We start from the raw sequence: 20,891 nt of genomic DNA on the forward strand, positions 1-20,891 counted from the left end.
ACCATCCTCCCCCCAAAAGCCATTGAGAACCGATCCTTCCCACAGCTGGGAGCCGGGCGTACAATTATTTAACCGCCTCGGCAATGAAGAAGGCGAAGGAGAGTCCCTTCATGGCTCCTCCGCTGGATCTACGTTCGGCTGTTATTAAACTTGACGCAGGAAATTCTCTATTAAGCACCGGAGTGGTGGCGACATATTATCCATCTGCGCCTTCACCGGAGCAATGGGGATTGTATTTTTAGAAAATGAAATTTACTCGAATTCCTACATGGCGGGAACTTAATAACATTGGATATTTGTGAGATGTGATGTTGTGGGATGTGTGTGGCTGGGAAGGCATACGCTACCTGTCTCTATTCTGGATCATGGTATTGGTGGGGGGGGAGACCTGGAGCGTCATGTGACATCGCCTCCATCCATATAGAATATTAGATGTCTGTGCTGGGGGTGGGGGGGCATCATGTGACATCGCCTCCATCCATATAGAATATTAGGTGTCTGTGCTGGAGGATGCAACAGTTATAAGAACACTTCAGGCAGAGGTAATAAGGTACCATGTTATGTTCCATCCACAGCATGCCCTGCTCTACACACAATATAGGGACACAATAAGCTCTTGTGTTTCCTGAAATACTCTGTGCTGCTGTGTAAACCTCAGTCTGTATATCTGTTTCCTGGTGTCTTCAATAGCAGCATCACATGAGTGGACAAGTCAGTGCTTCCTGATGAAATCAGTATATTGTTATTCTTAAATACTCTGTGCTGCTGCTGAACTCTGCTCTATCCTCTATGTTACCCTCATTATGTGATCTCCAGAGTTCCTTCATCATAACACTACACCCTGTTCTCAGTGACAGCATCACATGAGGGGACAGGTCAGTGCTCCCCCATAAAATCATCACTTTCACTTCTGCTGAAATACTCTGTGCTGCTGCCGAAGTTTGTGCCTTACTTCACATAACCCCCCCATCAGATCTGCTTTTTCATTAGACTGCCCCATGTGCTCAACAATAGCATCACCTAAGTAGACAGGTCAGTGCTCCTCCTCAAAATCAATCACACACTCCTTTGCTGAAACACTCTGTGCTGCTGCCACTTTGTTCCTCTCAGTCTGTGACCTCCCATTTGTCCTTGTCGACCTCACCCCTGTCCTTATCAATATCCTCACATGAATGGTCATTGTCTCCCCACAATTACTCTAACACTCTGTGCTGCTGTGGGCCTTTTCTCCTCCCAGCCATAAGACGCCTTTGTCGTCTCATAAAACTGTCCTCTCTAATAAAATTACATTAGCTGACAAGTCACTGCCCCACATAAAGTACAGTCCTCTTCTCAAATACTCTGTGCTGCTTCTACCCCATATATATTCATATGTGTCATTAAGAAAAAGAAAGAACGAGCTGCATGACCTCTCTTCGTCGTGTGGAGACAATGAAGTGATAAGACAAAGCATATATACAAAAATATTTACATATATACATAAATGGCTAAAATGTCCCTGCCCGTGCTATATTTGGGGCCCCCCTGGTGTGGGCGTCCCCAGACTTCCAGTGCAGGGGTACTGTCCCTGTGCTGAAAAAAACAGCAATATATATTGAAGTATAAAGTTGGCACAGATTTAAATATCCACGAATAGTAGCTGGATATAAAGGTGAATTACAATGATCAAGTGATCAGCGGTAAAACATCAGCGGTCAATGTTATAGCCTATAGAGATGTGCACTGAAAGCACCTGTGGCGCCTGGTGTGTTTGCCAAGCGGTGCTTATACTGAGGTGTTTCGATCAGACCCTGTTGTTGCGATTTAGATCTAGGTCAGAAAGACGTCATCCTTGTTCATCCAACGCGTTTCCCCCTCCTATTGTTGGCAGTATGGTGGATTCATCAGGGAGATAGAGGGTGGGTCTGGTACATGGAGGATTGTATATTCTGTAAATGCATAACCAGTCAGTCAGTGCATATAAGAGAGTTGTCCAGCAGTCAGTACGCAAAAAGAGCAAACAAATACCTCAGGTCTGGTAGTAATGGATGCTGCACCGTGTATAGTGTCACTTCCAGTTTGGTAGAGTCTGAGAAAAAAAAAAAAAAAATTTATATATATATATATATATATATATATATATATATATATATATATATATTATATATAAATTAGAAAGGATGTAAGATAGATACTTAGTATGGCACAGTCAGCCCAGAAATCAGGTAGATGCAGTTACCTGTTATATGTAGTACAGCGGTTATCCAACATGCAGAGATATGGTCTTAAGAGATGGCGCTGTCTAGTAGTGAGTATATGTGGGAGCTAGATGGGAGATATGAGCCATTAGAATACAGCACATATGTCTAAATACATTAGAACTTTCCATAAGTAATAACATATAAAATAATTATTTTGGCCGGAGTTGTCCTTTAATGATGTCCCCCGGAGTCTTGTCCAATTCGGTTTAATATTATTGTCTGATAGGTAATAGGGAATACGTGGCGTGTAAGCTGTAATATTCACTACATATATATATATATATATATATATATATATATATATATATATACCCCATATATATTCATAGATAATTAATAATCATTATCTAAACCTCAGTCCTTCTTTTGCCATTAGATTTGCCTCCCCAACCTCTCAATAATAACATCAAATATGATATTGACACAAGGTTGTCACAATCCTGAATATCTGATTTGCTATAAGATGCATTAAAGGGGTACTCCACTCAAACATAACTTTTGATATGTTGCTGCCCATGGTGAGACTAACAATTCCTTCCACACTTGTTATTATTTATTCACTCTCCTTCCCCCAGTTCTCAGCTGCTGCTTCCTGCTGATGACACAAAAATCTGTGTGTGTGCTTTTCTGTCTATCTCCTCCTCCCCCCTCCCTTCTGATGTAAACAAGTCCCTGGCTGGCTTTATCTGCAACATTGTAGCTTCTTTGTAAAACCAGGAGATTAATCACCATCAGTTCATCAGGAACTTGACCTCAGATTAACCCTCCCAGCATTACAAAGAAGCTACAATGTTGCAGGAACTTGTTTACATCATCCATCTCAGAAGGAGGGGGAGGTGGGGGAGACAAAGAGAAAAGCTCACACAGATTTTTGTGTCTTCAGCAGAAAGCAGCAGCTGAGAACTGGGGGAAGGAGACTAAATAGACAATAACAAGTATGGAAGGAATTGTTAGTTTCACCATGGGCAGCAACACATCAACGAAAAGCTATGTTTGAGTGGAATACCCCTTTAACCCTCAATGTGAACACGAGCATCAGCGGCACAGAGATTTATTGCAGTGAGATCCTCTGCCCGTCCTGCTCTACAGTGAATATCTTCTCCTTTTCTGTATATTTGCCTTAAAAATAAATTCAATTAGATAACAGTTTAATATGAAACATTGAGGAAATCTCCGTATATAATACATGTACAAAGTCCAAGCTAAACCCAGATGACTCCCCTACAGCACAATCTATTACCTTTCTGGAGAATAAATCATTTGACCTAATGTCCTGAAATCTTAATATTTTATTTCAGGTTTCACTGCTGGGTGACAGCTCCATCTAATGAATGCATCTCCCGCTCATTATTCACGGAGGATATCATTATTATCATGTTCCTGTCACTAAACGGTTACATCCCATTCAATAATTTATGCTGCAAACAACGGACGAGCACAGATGGAGAATTCAGAAGGGCACAACCAATACAGGAGTATATAGAGAGTACGATTCGTGTACGAGAATATCACTACTTATTACTACCCCATATGTCCTAGAAAATAACTACTATAATACTGCACCTATGTACAAGAATATAACTGCTATAATACTGCTCCTATATACAAGAATATAACTACTATAATACTGCTCCTATATACAGGAATATAACTACTATAATACTGCCCCTATATACAGGAATATAACTACTATAATACTGCCCCTATATACAGGAATATAACTACTATAATACTGCTCCTATATACAGGAATATAACTACTATAATACTGCTCCTATATACAGGAATATAACCACTATAATACTGCTCCTATATACAAGAATATAACTACTATAATACTGCTCCTATATACAAGAATATAATTACTATAATACTGCCCCCTATATACAAGAATATAATTACTATAATACTGCTCCTATATACAAGAATATAACTACTATAATGCACAATTGAGAGAAAGGAATCCGCACTCACCGGTCTGCAGAGAAAGAGGGTTTATTGATCCATACACCAGAGGCTGGAGCTGGGAGGGGGAAGGTGTTGCGCAGGTGTGCTCCTGACAGCTCCAGCCTCTGGTGTATGGATCAATAAACCCTCTTTCTCTGCAGACCGGTGAGTGCGGATTCTCTCAATTGTGCATTTTGAATTATCTTGACTGTCTCCTGCACCCCGGTTATACGAGGTTTACCTGCACTGAACTCTGCTGTGTATATCCCAGCCCTCGGTCTCACGATAGTGCTGTCATCAGCTGGTGCCGGCTGAACCTCTCTCACCCGCAATAACTACTATAATACTGCTCCTATATACAAGAATATAACTACTATAATGTAACAACGGGAGAAGAGAGAGACTGGGGCACTCACCGATGTTCCAAGCAAAAGTCTTTAATCCGATAGACAAAAGTCCATGGTGGAGGGAGGACAGATGGAATGGCGGGCACCTATACCCCGGAACGACGTTTCACGCCCACTCGGCGCTTCTTCCTGCCGGGAAGGTCACCTGGCCTTAGAAGGGGGTGTGTTAAATACCGTCACCAAAATGAAATAACATAATACAAACAAACGTGATGTACATAAAACTAATAGTATCACAGGCAGTTGTTATAGTCATTTCGCTCATTTAGTCCAAGGGGACCAGTAGCATTGAGTTTGGATATCCAGAACACTTCTCTCGATAACAGCTGCTTATGCCAGTCCTTACCGTCCGTTGGGGCTTTAACCCTTTCAAGGCCCATGTATCTCATGCAGCTGGTATCTCCCCTATGTACGGTACGGATATGTTCAATCAAACGCGGCACACCTTTGCCAGTTCTTACTGAATACATGTGTTCTTTGTATCGAATCCACATTTTCCTTTTTGTTTTGCCCACATAAAAAAACATACAGAGACAAAAGATAACATAGGAATATATAGAAAACAGGAATATAACTACTATAATACTGCCCCTATATACAGGAATATAACTACTATAATACTGCTCCTATATACAGGAATATAACTACTATAATACTGCTCCTATATACAAGAATATACCTACTATAATACTGCCCCCTGTATACAGGAATATAACTACTATAATACTGCTTCTATATACAAGAATATAACTACTATAATACTACCTCCTATATACAAGAATATAACTACTATAATACTGCTCCTATATACAGGAATATAACTACTATAATACTGCCCCTATATACAGGAATATAACTACTATAATACTGCTCCTATATACAAGAATATAACTACTATAATACTGCTCCTATATACAAGAATATAACTACTATAATGTACTGTTCTTCCTCTCTGAACAGCTCGCACTCCTTTATAAGACCCACATGACCAAAATTAGCAGGAGATGCCTGTGCTCACATGTCTGGACCCTATGTCTTCCCCATTCTGTGAGAGCAGCAATGGTAAGTGTAATACCATATCCATACTTGTGTCGTTTGGGGGCAGCCTTCCCCGCCAGTGGTGCTGGCTGGGTTTTGGTGGGGCTTTTTGGGTCTGGTCCTGTGACATTGGGGTTGCAGGGCCATTCCATGGCCTCCCTTCCCTGCACTTGCACGCTTTGCGGGGTTGGCGGTCGCTGACCGACACGGTGTGGAGTTAGTGTAGGGACCCGTGTGGACCAGAGGACCTGCGCGGTGGTACACGGGGCAATATGGCTTGATCAATTCATATACAGACACTCTGGTGTTGATTTTTAATATAGGCCTAGCGGCATTAGTATCAGCCATAGATGGGATGTGCAGCCGTTCCATTCTCTCCAGTTTGTGTTCATAACTACTATAATACTGCTCCTATATACAGGAATATAACTACTATAATACTGCTCCTATATACAAGAATATAACTACTATAATACTGCTCCTATATACAAGAATATAACTACTATAATACTGCTCCTATATACAAGAATATAACTACTATAATACTGCCCCCTATATACATGAATATAACTACTATAATACTGCCCCTATATACAGGAATATAACTACTATAATACTGTCCCCTATATACATGAATATAATTACTATAATACTGCCCCTATATACAGGAATATAACTACTATAATACTGCTCCTATATGCAAGAATATAACTACTATAATACTGCCCCTATATACAGGAATATAACTACTATAATACTGCTCCTATGTACAGGACGCGCACACACCTGAATCCTTTCCCTCCCCGCAACTTGTGAATGTAATAAAGCCGCTAAGCTGAAGAAAAGGGTGAGTGCTACTACGTGTTTCTTTCCTTGAACTTCCGTATACCTTGCCTCTGTAGTTTGCACCCCCATCCAGCAGCCACATTCACATCTATTGTCCGGCTATAGACCGATCCACGGATTCTATCCACGTAGTGCATATCTGGAGCGGTGCAGGCTTCTGAATCTTACTACCTATAACTACTATAATACTGCCCCTATATACAGGAATATAACTACTATAATACTGCTCCTATATGCAAGAATATAACTACTATAATACTGCCCCTATATACAGGAATATAACTACTATAATACTGCTCCTATATACAGGAATATAACTACTATAATACTGCTCCTATATACAGGAATATAACTACTATAATACTGCTCCTATATACAAGAATATAACTACTATAATACTGCTCCTATATACAAGAATATAACTACTATAATACTGCTCCTATATACAGGAATATAACTACTATAATACTGCCCCCTATATACAAGAATATAACTACTATAATACTGCTCCTATGTATAAGCATATAACTACTATATATCTTCTCCTTGGATTTTCCTTTTCTACCTGTGAGATTTAGAATGTAAGTTGATAGAATTTAGACCTGGTTGCAGATTTGCTTCTGCTACATGGTTGTTCCTTCGGGATACAGTGATGGACAGCATATGACATATACGGTATTATTCTATAGCTACATGTAGTCTGTACCCATACCAGTTTCCTCTTTGTCTACAAAAGATGCCAGCATGGACACAGACGTGTTTCGGGGGGGTTATTGGGATTGCACCTTGAATTAAATGTCAAATATAATTAAGTTTATTTATGCAAATCAGGAGGGGGGGGGATTGTTGCAGTGTGATCAGGTGGTCCCATCCATCTGATCTATGAGCGGCACATAGACATTACCGTAATGGAGACCTGCGGCCGTATTGACTGTTTCCCTTCATTTCCATCAAGTTTTATGTTCATCTCATTCATTAGTGAATGGATTGTTAATTATAAGGACAGCCGGACGTTTATATCATCAATCCTGAGAGTAAATTACCTTCCTGCAGCAGGGAGGACGGGACCACTAAATGTCAGACGTACCGTTAGACGTTGGAGTATCTCGAGCCCGTAGACACATTAGTCGCCCTGATTCTTCTTCATATCCAGAGGTTTCATGACCCACCATGAAAGACAGACAAATCGGGGCAAATCATGTTTTTTTGGTGAAAACTTTTGGTATGCATTGTATGGGGGAGTGTATAGGACCGACCCTGATATGGGCAGTGTATGTGTTATTAAAAATAAGCTTACAGCTGGCCTGTCATGGGGGTTATGGGTGGTTAAACAAAGTTCATAGTTGCGTTTGGCTTCTCAGTCTGATTTCATACATACCTCGCTTTAACAGATTGAGCCCTCCAGTGCCAAGATAGCTGTCCTTTTATTAATATGGAAATGAGCTCCAAAAGCCCAGGGGGTATTCACCCCGACTGCAAAGCCTAGAAAGCTGCTCATTTGGTGAGAATCATTTTCATCTCAGTAGGTGAAGTTGAAAGTAAAGTCTAGCTGATGGCAATCAAGCAGCTGGTGGGGGAGAGATGCAGACACAGGGACAATGCAGGCAAGTACTGGGATGTTCATAGGTGGGCTTTTGTGTCTAGGATGAACACCCTTTGGGCTTTTAGAGCTCAGCACAGCTCAATCTGTGAAAGCAAGGTATGCATTAAATCAGACAAAGAGGCACTTTACAACCATGCACAAATTTTAACCACTTAAACTCCTGTGACAGTTCTGCTTTAAAAGGATTCTGTCAGTACTCGGACAGGACCTGACAGTGTTATATAGGTCCCAGCACCGTATTCAACATGGTACCTGAAGCTTATCCGTCCATATAGGAGAAAATGTGCAGTCTTTATTTTCATAGTGTAACTAAGTGTCAAAGTGGAGTTGTGGTTCTCTGGGCGCACAGCTGATGACGCGCACGTCCTGCGTCCTAAACTCACTAAAGCGTCATAGCTGTTCCTTGTTACCGCGATTGAATGGGTTAAGTATGCAGGATGTGTGTGTCATCAGCGGTGCAGGAACTGGAGGCTGAGGTGAAATTATTATTCAAATAGGAGAAACGGAGGAGGAACCAAGGAGGAGGTGTGACAGAGCGCGGCACGGCTGAAGAGACGCAACTCCTCCGTAATACTTGGTTACACTAAGAAAATGAAGAGTGCACATCTTCTGCCATATGGAAGAATAAGCCTCAGGTACCAGGTTGAATAGGGTGCTGTGACTTATAGAACACTGTCAGCAGATTCCCTTTAATAAATCACTTATATCTTATATGGTGGGAGGTGTGCTTTATGTCATCTGACATGAGTGGGAGGCAGTTGTCAGTAGATACATATAATCCTAATGAAATATTACAGTACAGACTCTCCCCCGGAGACCACCCTCTAATGATAATGAGATGACTCTGCTGACTCCGCCCTCTAGTAATAATGAGATGACTCTGCTGACTCCTCACTCTAATGATAATGAGATAAATCTGCTGATCGGCCCTCTAATGATAATAAGATGACTCTGATGACCCCGCCCTCTAATGATTAGATGACTCTGATGACCCCGTCCACTAATGATAATGAGATGACTGCTGACCCCACCCTCTAATAATAATGAGATGACTCTGCTGACCCCACCCTCTAATGATAATGAGATGACTCTGCTGACCCCGCCCTCTAATGATAATAAGATGACTCTGCTGACCCCGCCTCTAATGATACTAAGATGACTCTGCTGACCCTGCCTTTTAATGATAATGAGATTACTCTGCCGACCGCGCCCACTATTGATAATGAGATGACTCGGCTGACTCCCCCTCTAATGATAATGAGATGACTCAGCTGACTCCCCCTCTAATGACAATGAGATTACTCTGCCGACCCCGCCCTCTAATGATAATGAGATGACTCAGCTGACTCCTCTCTCTAATGACAATGAGATGACTCTGCTGACCCCACCCTCTAATGATAATGAGATGACTCTGCTTACCCCGCCCTCTAATGATAATGAGATGACTCTTCTCATTCCGATGTGTAAGGTGATGAGATTACTGCACTGCCCCACTTTATGGCTACAATGTACTGCAGTCACTGTGTAACAATATACTCTCTGATAATCATAATGAGATAACCCTACAGTACATGTCCCATTCTGCACAGCAAAGCCAAAACATAAGATTAGACATGGACAATGGCCACAGAGATGTTGGAATCGGCCAGGATCCCAGCGATGTGCCATAGACGTCTGGGATGTGAAAATCCCTTTAACCTTAACAGCCCTTTTAAAGTTAAACCATGAGCTCCGCCTCCTCCGCGGCTCCTTCTTCACCTCTCCATAGGAAGGGATTGATTGCTCTTGCTTTTCTTTCCAGCCACGATCCATGTAATGATTTGCTCTCGGCCGAGTCATTTCTAATTACCGCCTCTTCTTTGTCGCCTTAAAATCTTGTTATCACGCCGGAGGACGAAGACGGATAAAACCAGCACACAAAATCATTGCTGAAGTTAATTGTCCCTGAATAGTCCCCTAAGTGTCGTAACAACACCGCGTGTAACACACCGACCAACGTGTCACACCACCAAGTGCAGGGGACGGTAATGGGGGCGCTCAGCGCTGCTGGTCAATGGTAAAGTCTGGGGCAAGTTCCGATCTGACCCTACATGGTATAAGGTTCCATCTGTTTTCAGATGGAAATATGGTGTAATGGAAGGGAGACCCCCGAGTATAGCTTAGGACCGAGCGGAGAATTATGGGAGGGGGGAGTTACTGCAATTTAGCAGGGAAAGTGTGGGTGGTGCTCCCCTGGCACATCCCCCTGGGATGTGTGGACTATTGGGGAGAAAGGCGTAGGCTACATATATGTATATAGAGCTGCAGTAGAGTAGGCTACATGTATGTTTATAGAGCTGCAGTAGAGTAGACTACATGTATGTATATAGAGCTGCAGTAGAGTAGGCTACATGTATGTATATAGAGCTGCAGTAGAGTAGGTTACATGGATGTATATAGAGCTGCAGTAGCATAAGCTACATGTATGTATATAGAGCTGCAGTAGAGTAGGCTACATGTATGTATATAGAGCTGCTGTAGAGCCCGTTGGGAGTCCCAGTTAAATCATGTGTTTTGTTGTCACCTTTTTTTTTTTTTTTTTTCCCTGCACCTAGTGTTAAGGGAGGGACTGTCATCGTGGTTGGGGCCACCCTATTAAGGAGGTGGGTCACCCCAAAAGGCAGGGCGAGTATATATATATATATATCTTATTGTAGCTGTGAGAGAGCACTTCTTCCCTCCCCTGGCCATCTATATGTAGAGTCTTGTACCAACCTCCCTATCTATACTTTCACTAAGTGCAGGGGCTCACAAACACGTTTTCTTTTTGTTTTGGAACAACTGAGTGTTGTTTTTATGTGATGAGTTTTTAGACTAATTTAATAAAGGTTATATTTTAAATATTCTTTGCCCTAGGGTACGAAATGTGTCCTTAAAGGGGTATTCCAGGATATTTTGACATTTACTCTACAGATTAGTCTTGTAATATAATCAATTTGTCTCATTAGTTTCTATTACGAATTTTGTCTCTTTCTCGCAATTTTTACATGAGTCACGTGGTCCTGTGACGTCACCGAACCGGAAGAGTACTGACTTGCCGACTCAGCCGGCCTCTAGTTAGTTATTCACTTAGCAGGCTTCAGAGCCTTACAAACGGCCCTCCCTGAGCACGGGACGTCACATGACGCCCTGTTCCAGAGCTGGCCTGTCAGTGTAATCACCTCAATCCCTCCCTGTGTAATGATTGCGCCCCCCTCTCTCTGTAAATCATTGCGGACCCCCCGGCCGCGTCCCCCCCTCTCTGTAATGATTGCGGACCCCTCCCGGCCGCGTCCCCCATCCCTGTGTAAACATTACGATATACAGATCACTCACCCCCTGGTGTAAGCCTGTTGCATCGCTGGACCCGATTTCGGCGCCTTTTTCAAGCAGCTATCCTCAGCTGACAGGCGCTCTGTGTGAGGCAGGAGAGATTCCTTTCCTGCTTCGTACAGAGCGCCTATAGATCGCCCAATACAACTCAGCTGACAGGCGCTCTGTACGAAGCAGGAAAGGAATCTCTCCTGCCTCACACAGAGCGCCTGTCAGCTGAGGATAGCTGCTTGAAAAAGGCGCCGAAATCGGGTCCAGCGATGCAACAGGCTTACACCAGGGGGTGAGTGATCTGTATATCGTAATGTTTACACAGGGATGGGGGACGCGGCCGGGAGGGGTCCGCAATCATTACAGAGAGGGGGGGACGCGGCCGGGGGGTCCGCAATGATTTACAGAGAGAGGGGGGCGCAATCATTACACAGGGAGGGGGGCCGGGGCTGAGGGGTCCGCAATCATTACACAGGGAGGGATTGAGGTGATTACACTGACAGGCCAGCTCTGGAACAGGGCGTCATGTGACGTCCCGTGCTCAGGGAGGGCCGTTTGTAAGGCTCTGAAGCCTGCTAAGTGAATAACTAACTAAAGGATGGCTGAGTCGGCAAGTGAGAACTCTTCCGGTTCGGTGACGTCACAGGACCACGTGACTCATGTAAAAATTGCCAGAAAGAGACAAAATTCGTAATAGAAACTAATGAGACAAATTAATTTTATTACAAGACTAATCTGTAGAGTAAATGTCAAAATATCCTGGAATACCCCTTTAAGTTGAAAATATTTAGTAGTGTGTTGTACCATCGGGCGCTCTGTGTACATCCCGGTTTGCGGTGGCCTGGTTTACTATATAACCGCAGTGAAAACTGCTGTAGAGTAGGCTACATGTATGTATATAGAGCTGCAGTAGAAGGTCCAGTGGGCTCCGGGTTCCAATGATCGGTTATCCCTACAAAAGATAGACCAAAAACATATTTTGGGAGGAGTGACCCTTTAAGCCTCTTTCCTCTATAAGAGGAATAGAACATTGCGCCACTTCCAAACCAGAACAAAGTTGCAGGCAGGTTTCCATGAGATCTATGTAGAATTGACCATGCGTGAACCTTCTGTGATCGCTCCCCACTGTTCGTCTTCTCAGACACTAATGTGCCATGTCCTGGCCAGACCGTGCTGGTCTGGTAAATGTGACCACCTAGATTTTTATAAATTTCTCCTTTCTTTAGACTCTACACCTGTAACCTGTCACTCCATATACTGTGCAGGTGTAAGCAATCTATTGTTCTCTGTTATCAGTATGTATACCTGCTTACAGAAACATCACCAACCTGGGACTAAACAGTAACCTTACACCGGCCAGATTACTCTCCCTGCTCACGCTGTTCTGTATTAGCTGTTTATCTTGGCTCTGACATCGCCATAGACTTTGCCATCTAACAGGGCCCCCTCAGCCCAACATCACTACTGCTAAGGGGGTAAAAACATATGGTTTTACTGCAGGCTGCAAAGTAAGCTTCTTCTACTTTCACCAGTACTCTGCGCAGACATCTAGTGGCCAAGGTGAAAACTACAACTCATCATTAATTTTATATAAACATGAAAAATAATAACTCAATCTAATGAGCAACTTGTCTTTGTAGGAACCGTTTACAGAGAATGCTTTGAGAATGGAACCTGGGCATCTTGGATGAACTACTCGCAGTGCGTGCCCATATTGGATACTAAGGTGCGCAAAGTAATTTCTTTGAACAACCTCACTGTAGAGGCTGTCATAGGGGAGCGTTATATAGTATTATAGAGTTATTACACCAGCAGAATAGTGAGTGCAGTTCTGGAGTATAATACAGGATGGAACTCAGGATCAGTAATGTAATGTATGTACACAGTGACCCCACCAGCAGAATAGTGAGTGCAGCTCTGGAGTATAATACAGGATGTAACTCAGGATCAGTACAGGATCATTAATGTATGTACACAGTGACCCCACCAGCAGAATAGTAAGTGCAGCTCTGGAGTATAAAACAGGATGTAACTCAGGATCAGTACAGGATCAGTAATGTAATGTATGTATACAGTGACCCCATCAGCAGAATAGTTAGTGCAGCTCTGGAGTATAATACAGGATGTAACTCAGGATCAGTACAGGATCAGTAATGTAATGTATGTACATAGTCACCCCACCAGCAGAATAGTGAGTGCAGCTCTGGAGTATAATACATAATAATGTTTCTGAGGATAATATATGTCCCCCAGGGCTGTCCAGTCACACCTGCTGTTATATGTTGATTATCTCGGAATGGGCGCCAAGGTTGTAACTATAGTAACTGCAGAGGTTATAGTAACACCTGAGCTCTGGAGCTTGACAGGGCCTAATAGGTGAGGTATCTAATATAATAGGTGAGGTATCTAATATAATAGGTGAGGTTGATTGTTGAAGAGCCCAGTAACTGGCTTCCAGTATGAGGAGTACTAAGTGCAGGATGTAGTCCATTATACCGCCCCCTTAGGACCATCATGGTATAGTTACATAGGGGTCACTGTAGCAGCATAGAGGAATTTTGGAAAGCAACCAAGTTGGGCACCAGAAGTCCCTTCAGCCTGGGATGACACCGACTATTAATTTCACAGTGAATAGTCACAATTCCCATAGATATCATTCATCCCAAAATAACCTGTATGTATTGTGATGAGATTATCCTCCAGGCCGGGACTATAATTACTGCTTCCTAAACAGATTACACGTCCTGTACTGAGGAGTCTCAGCCTAATGTAATCATCTTCTTGTCTTCAGCGGAAGTATGACCTGCATTACAAGATCGCCCTGATCATCAACTACCTGGGACACTGCATCTCTGTCCTGGCCCTGGTCATTGCCTTTCTGCTCTTTTTGTGTTTAAGGTAGGTTAATAACTTCTTCATGTTCATTATTAGGGGGAAGAAGGAGGAAGAAGTCTGTCATTGGGCTGCAGATGAGAATAAGATGAGAAAATAATAGGATTAGAGAAATGGACAGGTAAAACTAAGTAGGCTGAGGGTCATGCGGGCCGAGGCATTTAAGGTCACAGGTCATATACCTGCTCTAATGCCAAAGGATAGGCCTGCTACTGGTTAGCTGTAGAGCCTCCTGTAATACCTTCTGTGCCCTAAAGGGGTCACTTGGTGAAATGAGCTGAATGCAAGTTGGGCCGGTGACAATCAGCTGATCAAAACACAAAGTTACAGAAATTTTTTCTACGATGATACATGAAAAGGGATAAACCCTGTAATACCCTGAATAGTGAAAAGGAAAGTACAGGAAAACATCAGGAATAACAACTTATAAGTAAAGATCAAATATGCTTTTCAGTCTCCTTCATGTCAAAACGTTCACAGAAAAGAAACACAGCAATGTAAGACAAACTAAGCCTAGTACAAGAACCTGACAGGAAGGATCAAAGGGACGAGGGATGTCAGGAAAGTATAAAAGACGCTGAATACAAGTTGTGAGAAAAACTGTCAGGACGTAATAAATCATAAGAAAATGCCAACCTATAGGATGTAAGGGTTCTCTTTACATGAAAATTCATGTAAAAAAAAAACTAGATTTTTAACTGCGAAAATTATTAAATCTCACCATGAGTTATCCATGTTGTCATAACTAATATAAGACTACTACTATAATACTGCTCCTATATACAAGAATATAACTACTATAATACTACCCCCTATATACAGGAATATAACTACTATAATACTGCTCCTATATACAAGAATATAACTACTATAATACTGCTCCTATATACAAGAATATAACTACTATAATCCTGCTTCCTATATACAAGAATATAACTACTATAATACTGCTCCTATATTCAGGAATATAACTACTATAATACTGCCTCCTATATACAGGAATATAACTACTATAATACTGCTCCTATATACAAGAATATAACTACTATAATCCTGCTTCCTATATACAAGAATATAACTACTATAATATTGCTCCCTATATACAAGAATATAACTACTATAATACTGCTCCTATATACAGGAATATAACTACTATAATACGGCTCCTATATACAAGAATATAACTACTATAATACTGCCCCTATATACAAGAATGTAACTACTATAATACTGCTCCTATATACAAGAATGTAATACTATAATACTTCTCCTATATACAAGAATATAACTACTATAATACTGCCTCCTATATACAGGAATATAACTACTATAATACTGCTGCTATATACAGGAATATAGCTTCTATAATACTGCTCCCTATATACAGGAATATAACTACTATAATACTGCTCCTATATACAAGAATATAAGTACTATAATACTGCCCCCTATATACAAGAATATAACTACTATAATACGAACTGTAGAGAATGGAACCGCTGCACATCCCATCTATGGCTGATACTAATGCCGCTAGGCCTATATTAAAAATCAACACCAGAGTGTCTGTATATGAATTGATCAAGCCATATTGCCCCGTGTACCACCGCGCAGGTTCTCTGGTCCACACGGGTCCCTACGCTAACTCCACACCGTGTCGGTCAGCGACCGCCAACCCCGCAAAGCGTGCACGTGCAGGGAAGGGAGGCCATGGAACGGCCCTGCAACCCCAATGTCACAGGACCAGACCCAAAAAGCCCCACCAAAACCCAGCCAGCACCACCGGCGGGGAAGGCTGCCCCCAAACGACACAAGTATGGATATGGTATTACACTTACCATTGCTGCTCTCACAGAATGGGGAAGACATAGGGTCCAGACATGTGAGCACAGGCATATCCTGCTAATTTTGGTCATGTGGGTCTTATAAAGGAGTGCTAGCTGTTCAGAGAGGGAGAACTGTAAAACACGAACTGGAGAGAATGGAACCGCTGCACATCCCATCTATGGCTGATACTAATGCCGCTAGGCCTATATTAAAAATCAACACCTATAACTACTATAATACTGCTCCTATGTACAAGAATATAACTAGTATAATACTGCTCCTATATACAAGAATATAACTACTATAATACTGCTCCTATATACAGGAATATAACTACTATAATACTGCTCCTATATACAAGAATATAACTACTATAATACTGCCCCCTATATACAAGAATATAACTACTATAATACTGCCTCTTATTTGTGTTTTATGTGACTTTTCTTCGTTCTCTCTCTCTCTCTCTCTCTCTCTCTCTCTCTCTCTAGGAGTATACGATGTCTTCGGAATATCATTCACTGGAATTTAATTACAACCTTCATCTTAAGAAATATCATGTGGTTCCTGCTACAAATGATCGACCATAACATCCACGAGCAGAACGAGGTACAGTGATATATGAGCCGTCTCTCTCTCTGTGCAGACACTGAACAAGCAGGGGATACGGAGAGGTTACATCTCTGAGCTTGGGGTGCAGATCTGGGGTTTGGTGCTTGGACCCCCCCACTTATTGGGCCGTATTAGTCATGATTCTCAGTCAGTGCCTTTTGCGGTTTTATCTTTTCCTGATTTGCATTTTGTTTGAAGCCGGATTTCTGTCGTTCTTGAGACCTCGGGTGACCTTGACTGTGTCCTTTGCAGATCTAAGAAATCAATTTCTAATAAACGGCTCCTTATTTCCCGGCACAATCTCGCCCTGAGTCACCGCCATTCACTCCTCATCTTATTCACCTCCATTCTCTGCTCCCGCCTTGATTTGTCGGCACGCAGCATCGGTGGCTTCTGTTCTACCATTGTTAGCGGCAGATAATAGGAGCTATAACGTCTCCCCCACATCACAGAACGGCTTTGTCCTGGGTTTTCAGTACAAGGACAATGCGATGACACAACGCAGTACGGAACATTTTATGGGAAGAAAACATTTTTGAGTTTGTATTGTAAAAGCTGTGTCTCTTCTGCATGGTGAATGTAAGAATATCAGTGAGAACATGACCTATGACCATGACCTCATCCGATCATACTAAGGACCCTGCACATTGTCCTGTTGCGTATCCTTAATATGGAGGCCATATCCTGAAATGGGCCCATACATTGTCCACTAGAGGCTGCCACACTCCATGGGCCACCACATCGTATCACCACACCACACAGTATCCAGGCACATGGTCTTCCTAAAATTAGCCTTTGTAGGAGACCACGGTGCCTCCTCTTCTTCTGGACCCATTTGCCACCAGTCACCAGTGCCACACATCATGTCCAGCATTATAGGCATATGATCTGTAAGCTTCAACCATACAACCTCCCAGGGGACTCTCCTAAAATTCCACTTTCTACAGTTTTATAAACCCTAACTCTTTATTAGCCCGGTGCACCAAAATCGTAACTGTTGGCACCATAGATGGAACCATTTGGGCACCTACCAACCCCAGTTATAGATATACATGAAGAATGGGTATAAACACCAGTGTTGGTGATCCGTTTAAGCCCTGCCCGTATGGTCACCTGAGGGATCCTTCTAAAGATGCCACTTTTGGGCAGGGTTTGTGTAAAGCTCATCTTTTTTTGGCCAACTTCACCAACTGGGACCATTTGGTCACCATCAACCGAAGACTAGTTGTGGTTATAAACGAGGAATTGGTAGATACCTTAATGTGTCTAATCCTTTTAAGGCCACCCCATGAAAACTTACAAGAGCCACTTTCAGGCATGGTGGGCATAAACTCCACATCTTTTTTGGCCCTATTTACCAAATTCCAGACTGTTGGCAAGTACTGTACGTTCCATAAGGGGAAAACATGAGGGCATCAACCATCCTAAGACCAGTTATAGGTACACATGAAGAATAGGTAGAAACTAGTGTTGAGCGGACTTGCCGCACTGTTCAGGTTTCGGTAACGTTCTCCGAACCTGAATGCTCGGCATTTGACTTTGAAGAAGTTAGCTACTCACTTAGGGGGTCCTGGTAAACATGGATACAGCAAAAGGCCATAGAAAGTTGGCAAGTCTGCTCAACACTAGTGTAAATTCCAGTATGGCTGACCCACTTGGGCTTGACCCTCTGAGGCATCCCAAGAAAGAGTCAAGTGAGCACCATCATGGGGACCATCAGGGCCCCAACCAACCTAAGACTAGTTATGGCTACACACGAGCAACAGGAAAAGCGGCTGGTTCCATGAGACCCATGACTCCTAACAACAATATGGCTGTCAGTTTACGAAACAGAAGCAAAGGTTGACACTGTAGGTTCTGCACAAGTAACTAAACTTTTTTGTTATGTATGGCGGGACCGGAATGAGGTCACATACTTATGAGTGGTCACAGACTGATGAGGACCACCCATAGATCTCTGCCTCTCCATCACTGATTGCTTCCCAGCGAGACGCCAGCCGCCTCCTGCAGGGACTGATGATATCAGAGGCGTCTGATGAACGGGATCTGCCTGTGAAATATCAAAAATAATTGTAGCCTTCAATGGCAGATATACTTATCATAATAAAGCCTTCAGGACACAGCTGGCTTGGTTCTTTAAGGGTCCGACCAGGTTATATGGAGAGCAGTTGACATATTCTAGACCCCTTTATAGCGTAGTAGGGTTTATGGATATCATGTAGGACTGTTCTCTATGGGGTTTTCTACTGTCTATTATATACTCGTATTATGTAATACTACATTCCCCCTACAAGGGGGGTTGTGTGATGACTTCCATCTCTATGGGCACTATAAAAAAGTGCTGTCCAGATGGACTCTACCAGAATTTTATATGACCCAACCCTACATGTCGGAGACTGTTTTGTAGACACTGGGAACATGGCATGTTTAGTTTTCTTGCACATATGATTTATACAGGTGTTTCTCCACTTTGGACAGTCCCTTCCTACTACAAGAGTCTCCAAATATTGATCCCAGATTATCTTCTTGTTGCCGGGACCCCCAGAGATCAGCTGTAGTCTGTAGAGGTACTGTCAGCGAGTGATCAGTCCCCGCTGCAGCACCCCCGCAGGAGGAGATGAGTATTACACAAATGCAACTTATGTAGCATAAATGAAGCCAGTGAAACATTCCGATCCTTTCCTCGTAAGATGAGCGTTTGTTATTGTTGTGTAGCTGTAGAGTAGTGTGTGTAGATGATGCTGCATCGCCGCGCCATTCGTCTCATCCCGTATCTGACAGCTCCAGAAGTTTTCACTCTACAAATTATCACATTTCAGATCAATCACAATATAGTTTCTGAAGCCGAAGATTCTCATTCACACTGAATGTATAATTATGAGAGACGCGATGTACGCTCATTCCTTTAGGAGACGCATCTGCCGTATCCACGCTGGGCGGAAAGCAACTTATTAACCCTTCATTCACCGTCATCCGTGTAATGTGTGGATGGGCTGATCAGCCCTCTGGCCCATAAGGGTGACGAGTCCTGACTATATTATATTATATCTTTGGATATCTCTATGTCTTTCAGATTTGGTGTCGATGTATCACAACTATTTACAACTACTTTGTGGTGACCAACTTTTTCTGGATGTTTGTGGAAGGCTGCTACCTCCATACGGCCATAGTGATGACTTACTCCACAGACAAGCTGCGCAAGTGGGTCTTCCTTTTTATAGGATGGTGTAAGTAGGAGCTTTACTATTGTGTTATATACGGATGTTCTGGGGGATGTGCACAATTTTATAAATGGAGGTGAACGTGGACACAACTGCAAAGTACACAGGCACAGGCTCACAAACTGTGACACATATACACAACTTATAAAGAGACACAAATATACATACATTATGTGTGATATACTGTAACACACATACACATAAGTACAGGCCGGGTTTCAGCAAGTTTCTCCTTACACTTTTGTTGTACGCTGTACTGTGGGCTGTGTACTGTACGGTGTACTGTATGGTGTATGCTTTACTGTGGGCTGTGTATTGTACTGTGTACTGTATGGTGTACGCTGTACTGTGGGCTGTGTATTGTACTGTGTACTGTATGGTGTACGCTGTACTGTGGGCTGTGTACTGTATGGTGTACGCTGTACTGTGGGCTGTGTACTGTACTGTGTACTGTATGGTGTACAGGCCGGGTTTCAGCAAGTTTCTCCTTACACTGTTGTTGTACTCTGTACTGTGGGCTGTGTACTGTGGGCTGTGTACTGTATGGTGTACGCTGTACTGTGGGCTGTGTATTGTACTGTATACTGTATGGTGTACGCTGTACTGTGGGCTGTGTACTGTACTGTGTACTGTATGGTGTAAACTGTACTATGGGCTGTGTACTCTACTGACACAGAACAAATTTTTAGGGCCAAAAGCCCAAACCACATCCAGTAGAACCCACCACTAAGTAAAACGTAACTTTTAATGGCTTTCTATTGAAAAGAAAAAATATATAAATAGTAAGGTTGTGCTCATTAAAATCCCAGAGCTACATAGCCTTCTAGAGTAGATTGTATTTATATTATATTGTATAGTCCTAGTAGCTGCAGACTACTGGCTAACTCCTTATATTATTATTATTATTAACAATCTGG

At 42.5% G+C, this 20,891-nt stretch overlaps 2 protein-coding genes across 5 annotated transcripts in view; both read left to right on the forward strand.

The window, feature by feature from the left end:
• LOC138783958 (anterior gradient protein 2-A-like) overlaps positions 1-20,891 on the forward strand; it is a 470,764-nt gene that overhangs the window by 223,462 nt on the left and 226,411 nt on the right. The gene's annotated exons all lie outside the window — the stretch shown is intronic.
• CRHR2 (corticotropin releasing hormone receptor 2) overlaps positions 1-20,891 on the forward strand; it is a 187,438-nt gene that overhangs the window by 148,873 nt on the left and 17,674 nt on the right. For all 3 annotated transcript variants that reach the window (XM_069960600.1, XM_069960599.1, XM_069960601.1), the window contains 4 exons: positions 13,063-13,148; positions 14,214-14,320; positions 16,633-16,750; positions 19,827-19,980. In XM_069960600.1, coding sequence (XP_069816701.1) covers positions 13,063-13,148; positions 14,214-14,320; positions 16,633-16,750; positions 19,827-19,980 — 465 coding nt within the window. The remainder of the gene's footprint in view (positions 1-13,062; positions 13,149-14,213; positions 14,321-16,632; positions 16,751-19,826; positions 19,981-20,891) is intronic.

This window comes from Dendropsophus ebraccatus, chromosome 2, assembly GCF_027789765.1.
Source record: "Dendropsophus ebraccatus isolate aDenEbr1 chromosome 2, aDenEbr1.pat, whole genome shotgun sequence".
Taxonomy (NCBI): Eukaryota; Metazoa; Chordata; class Amphibia; order Anura; family Hylidae; genus Dendropsophus; species Dendropsophus ebraccatus.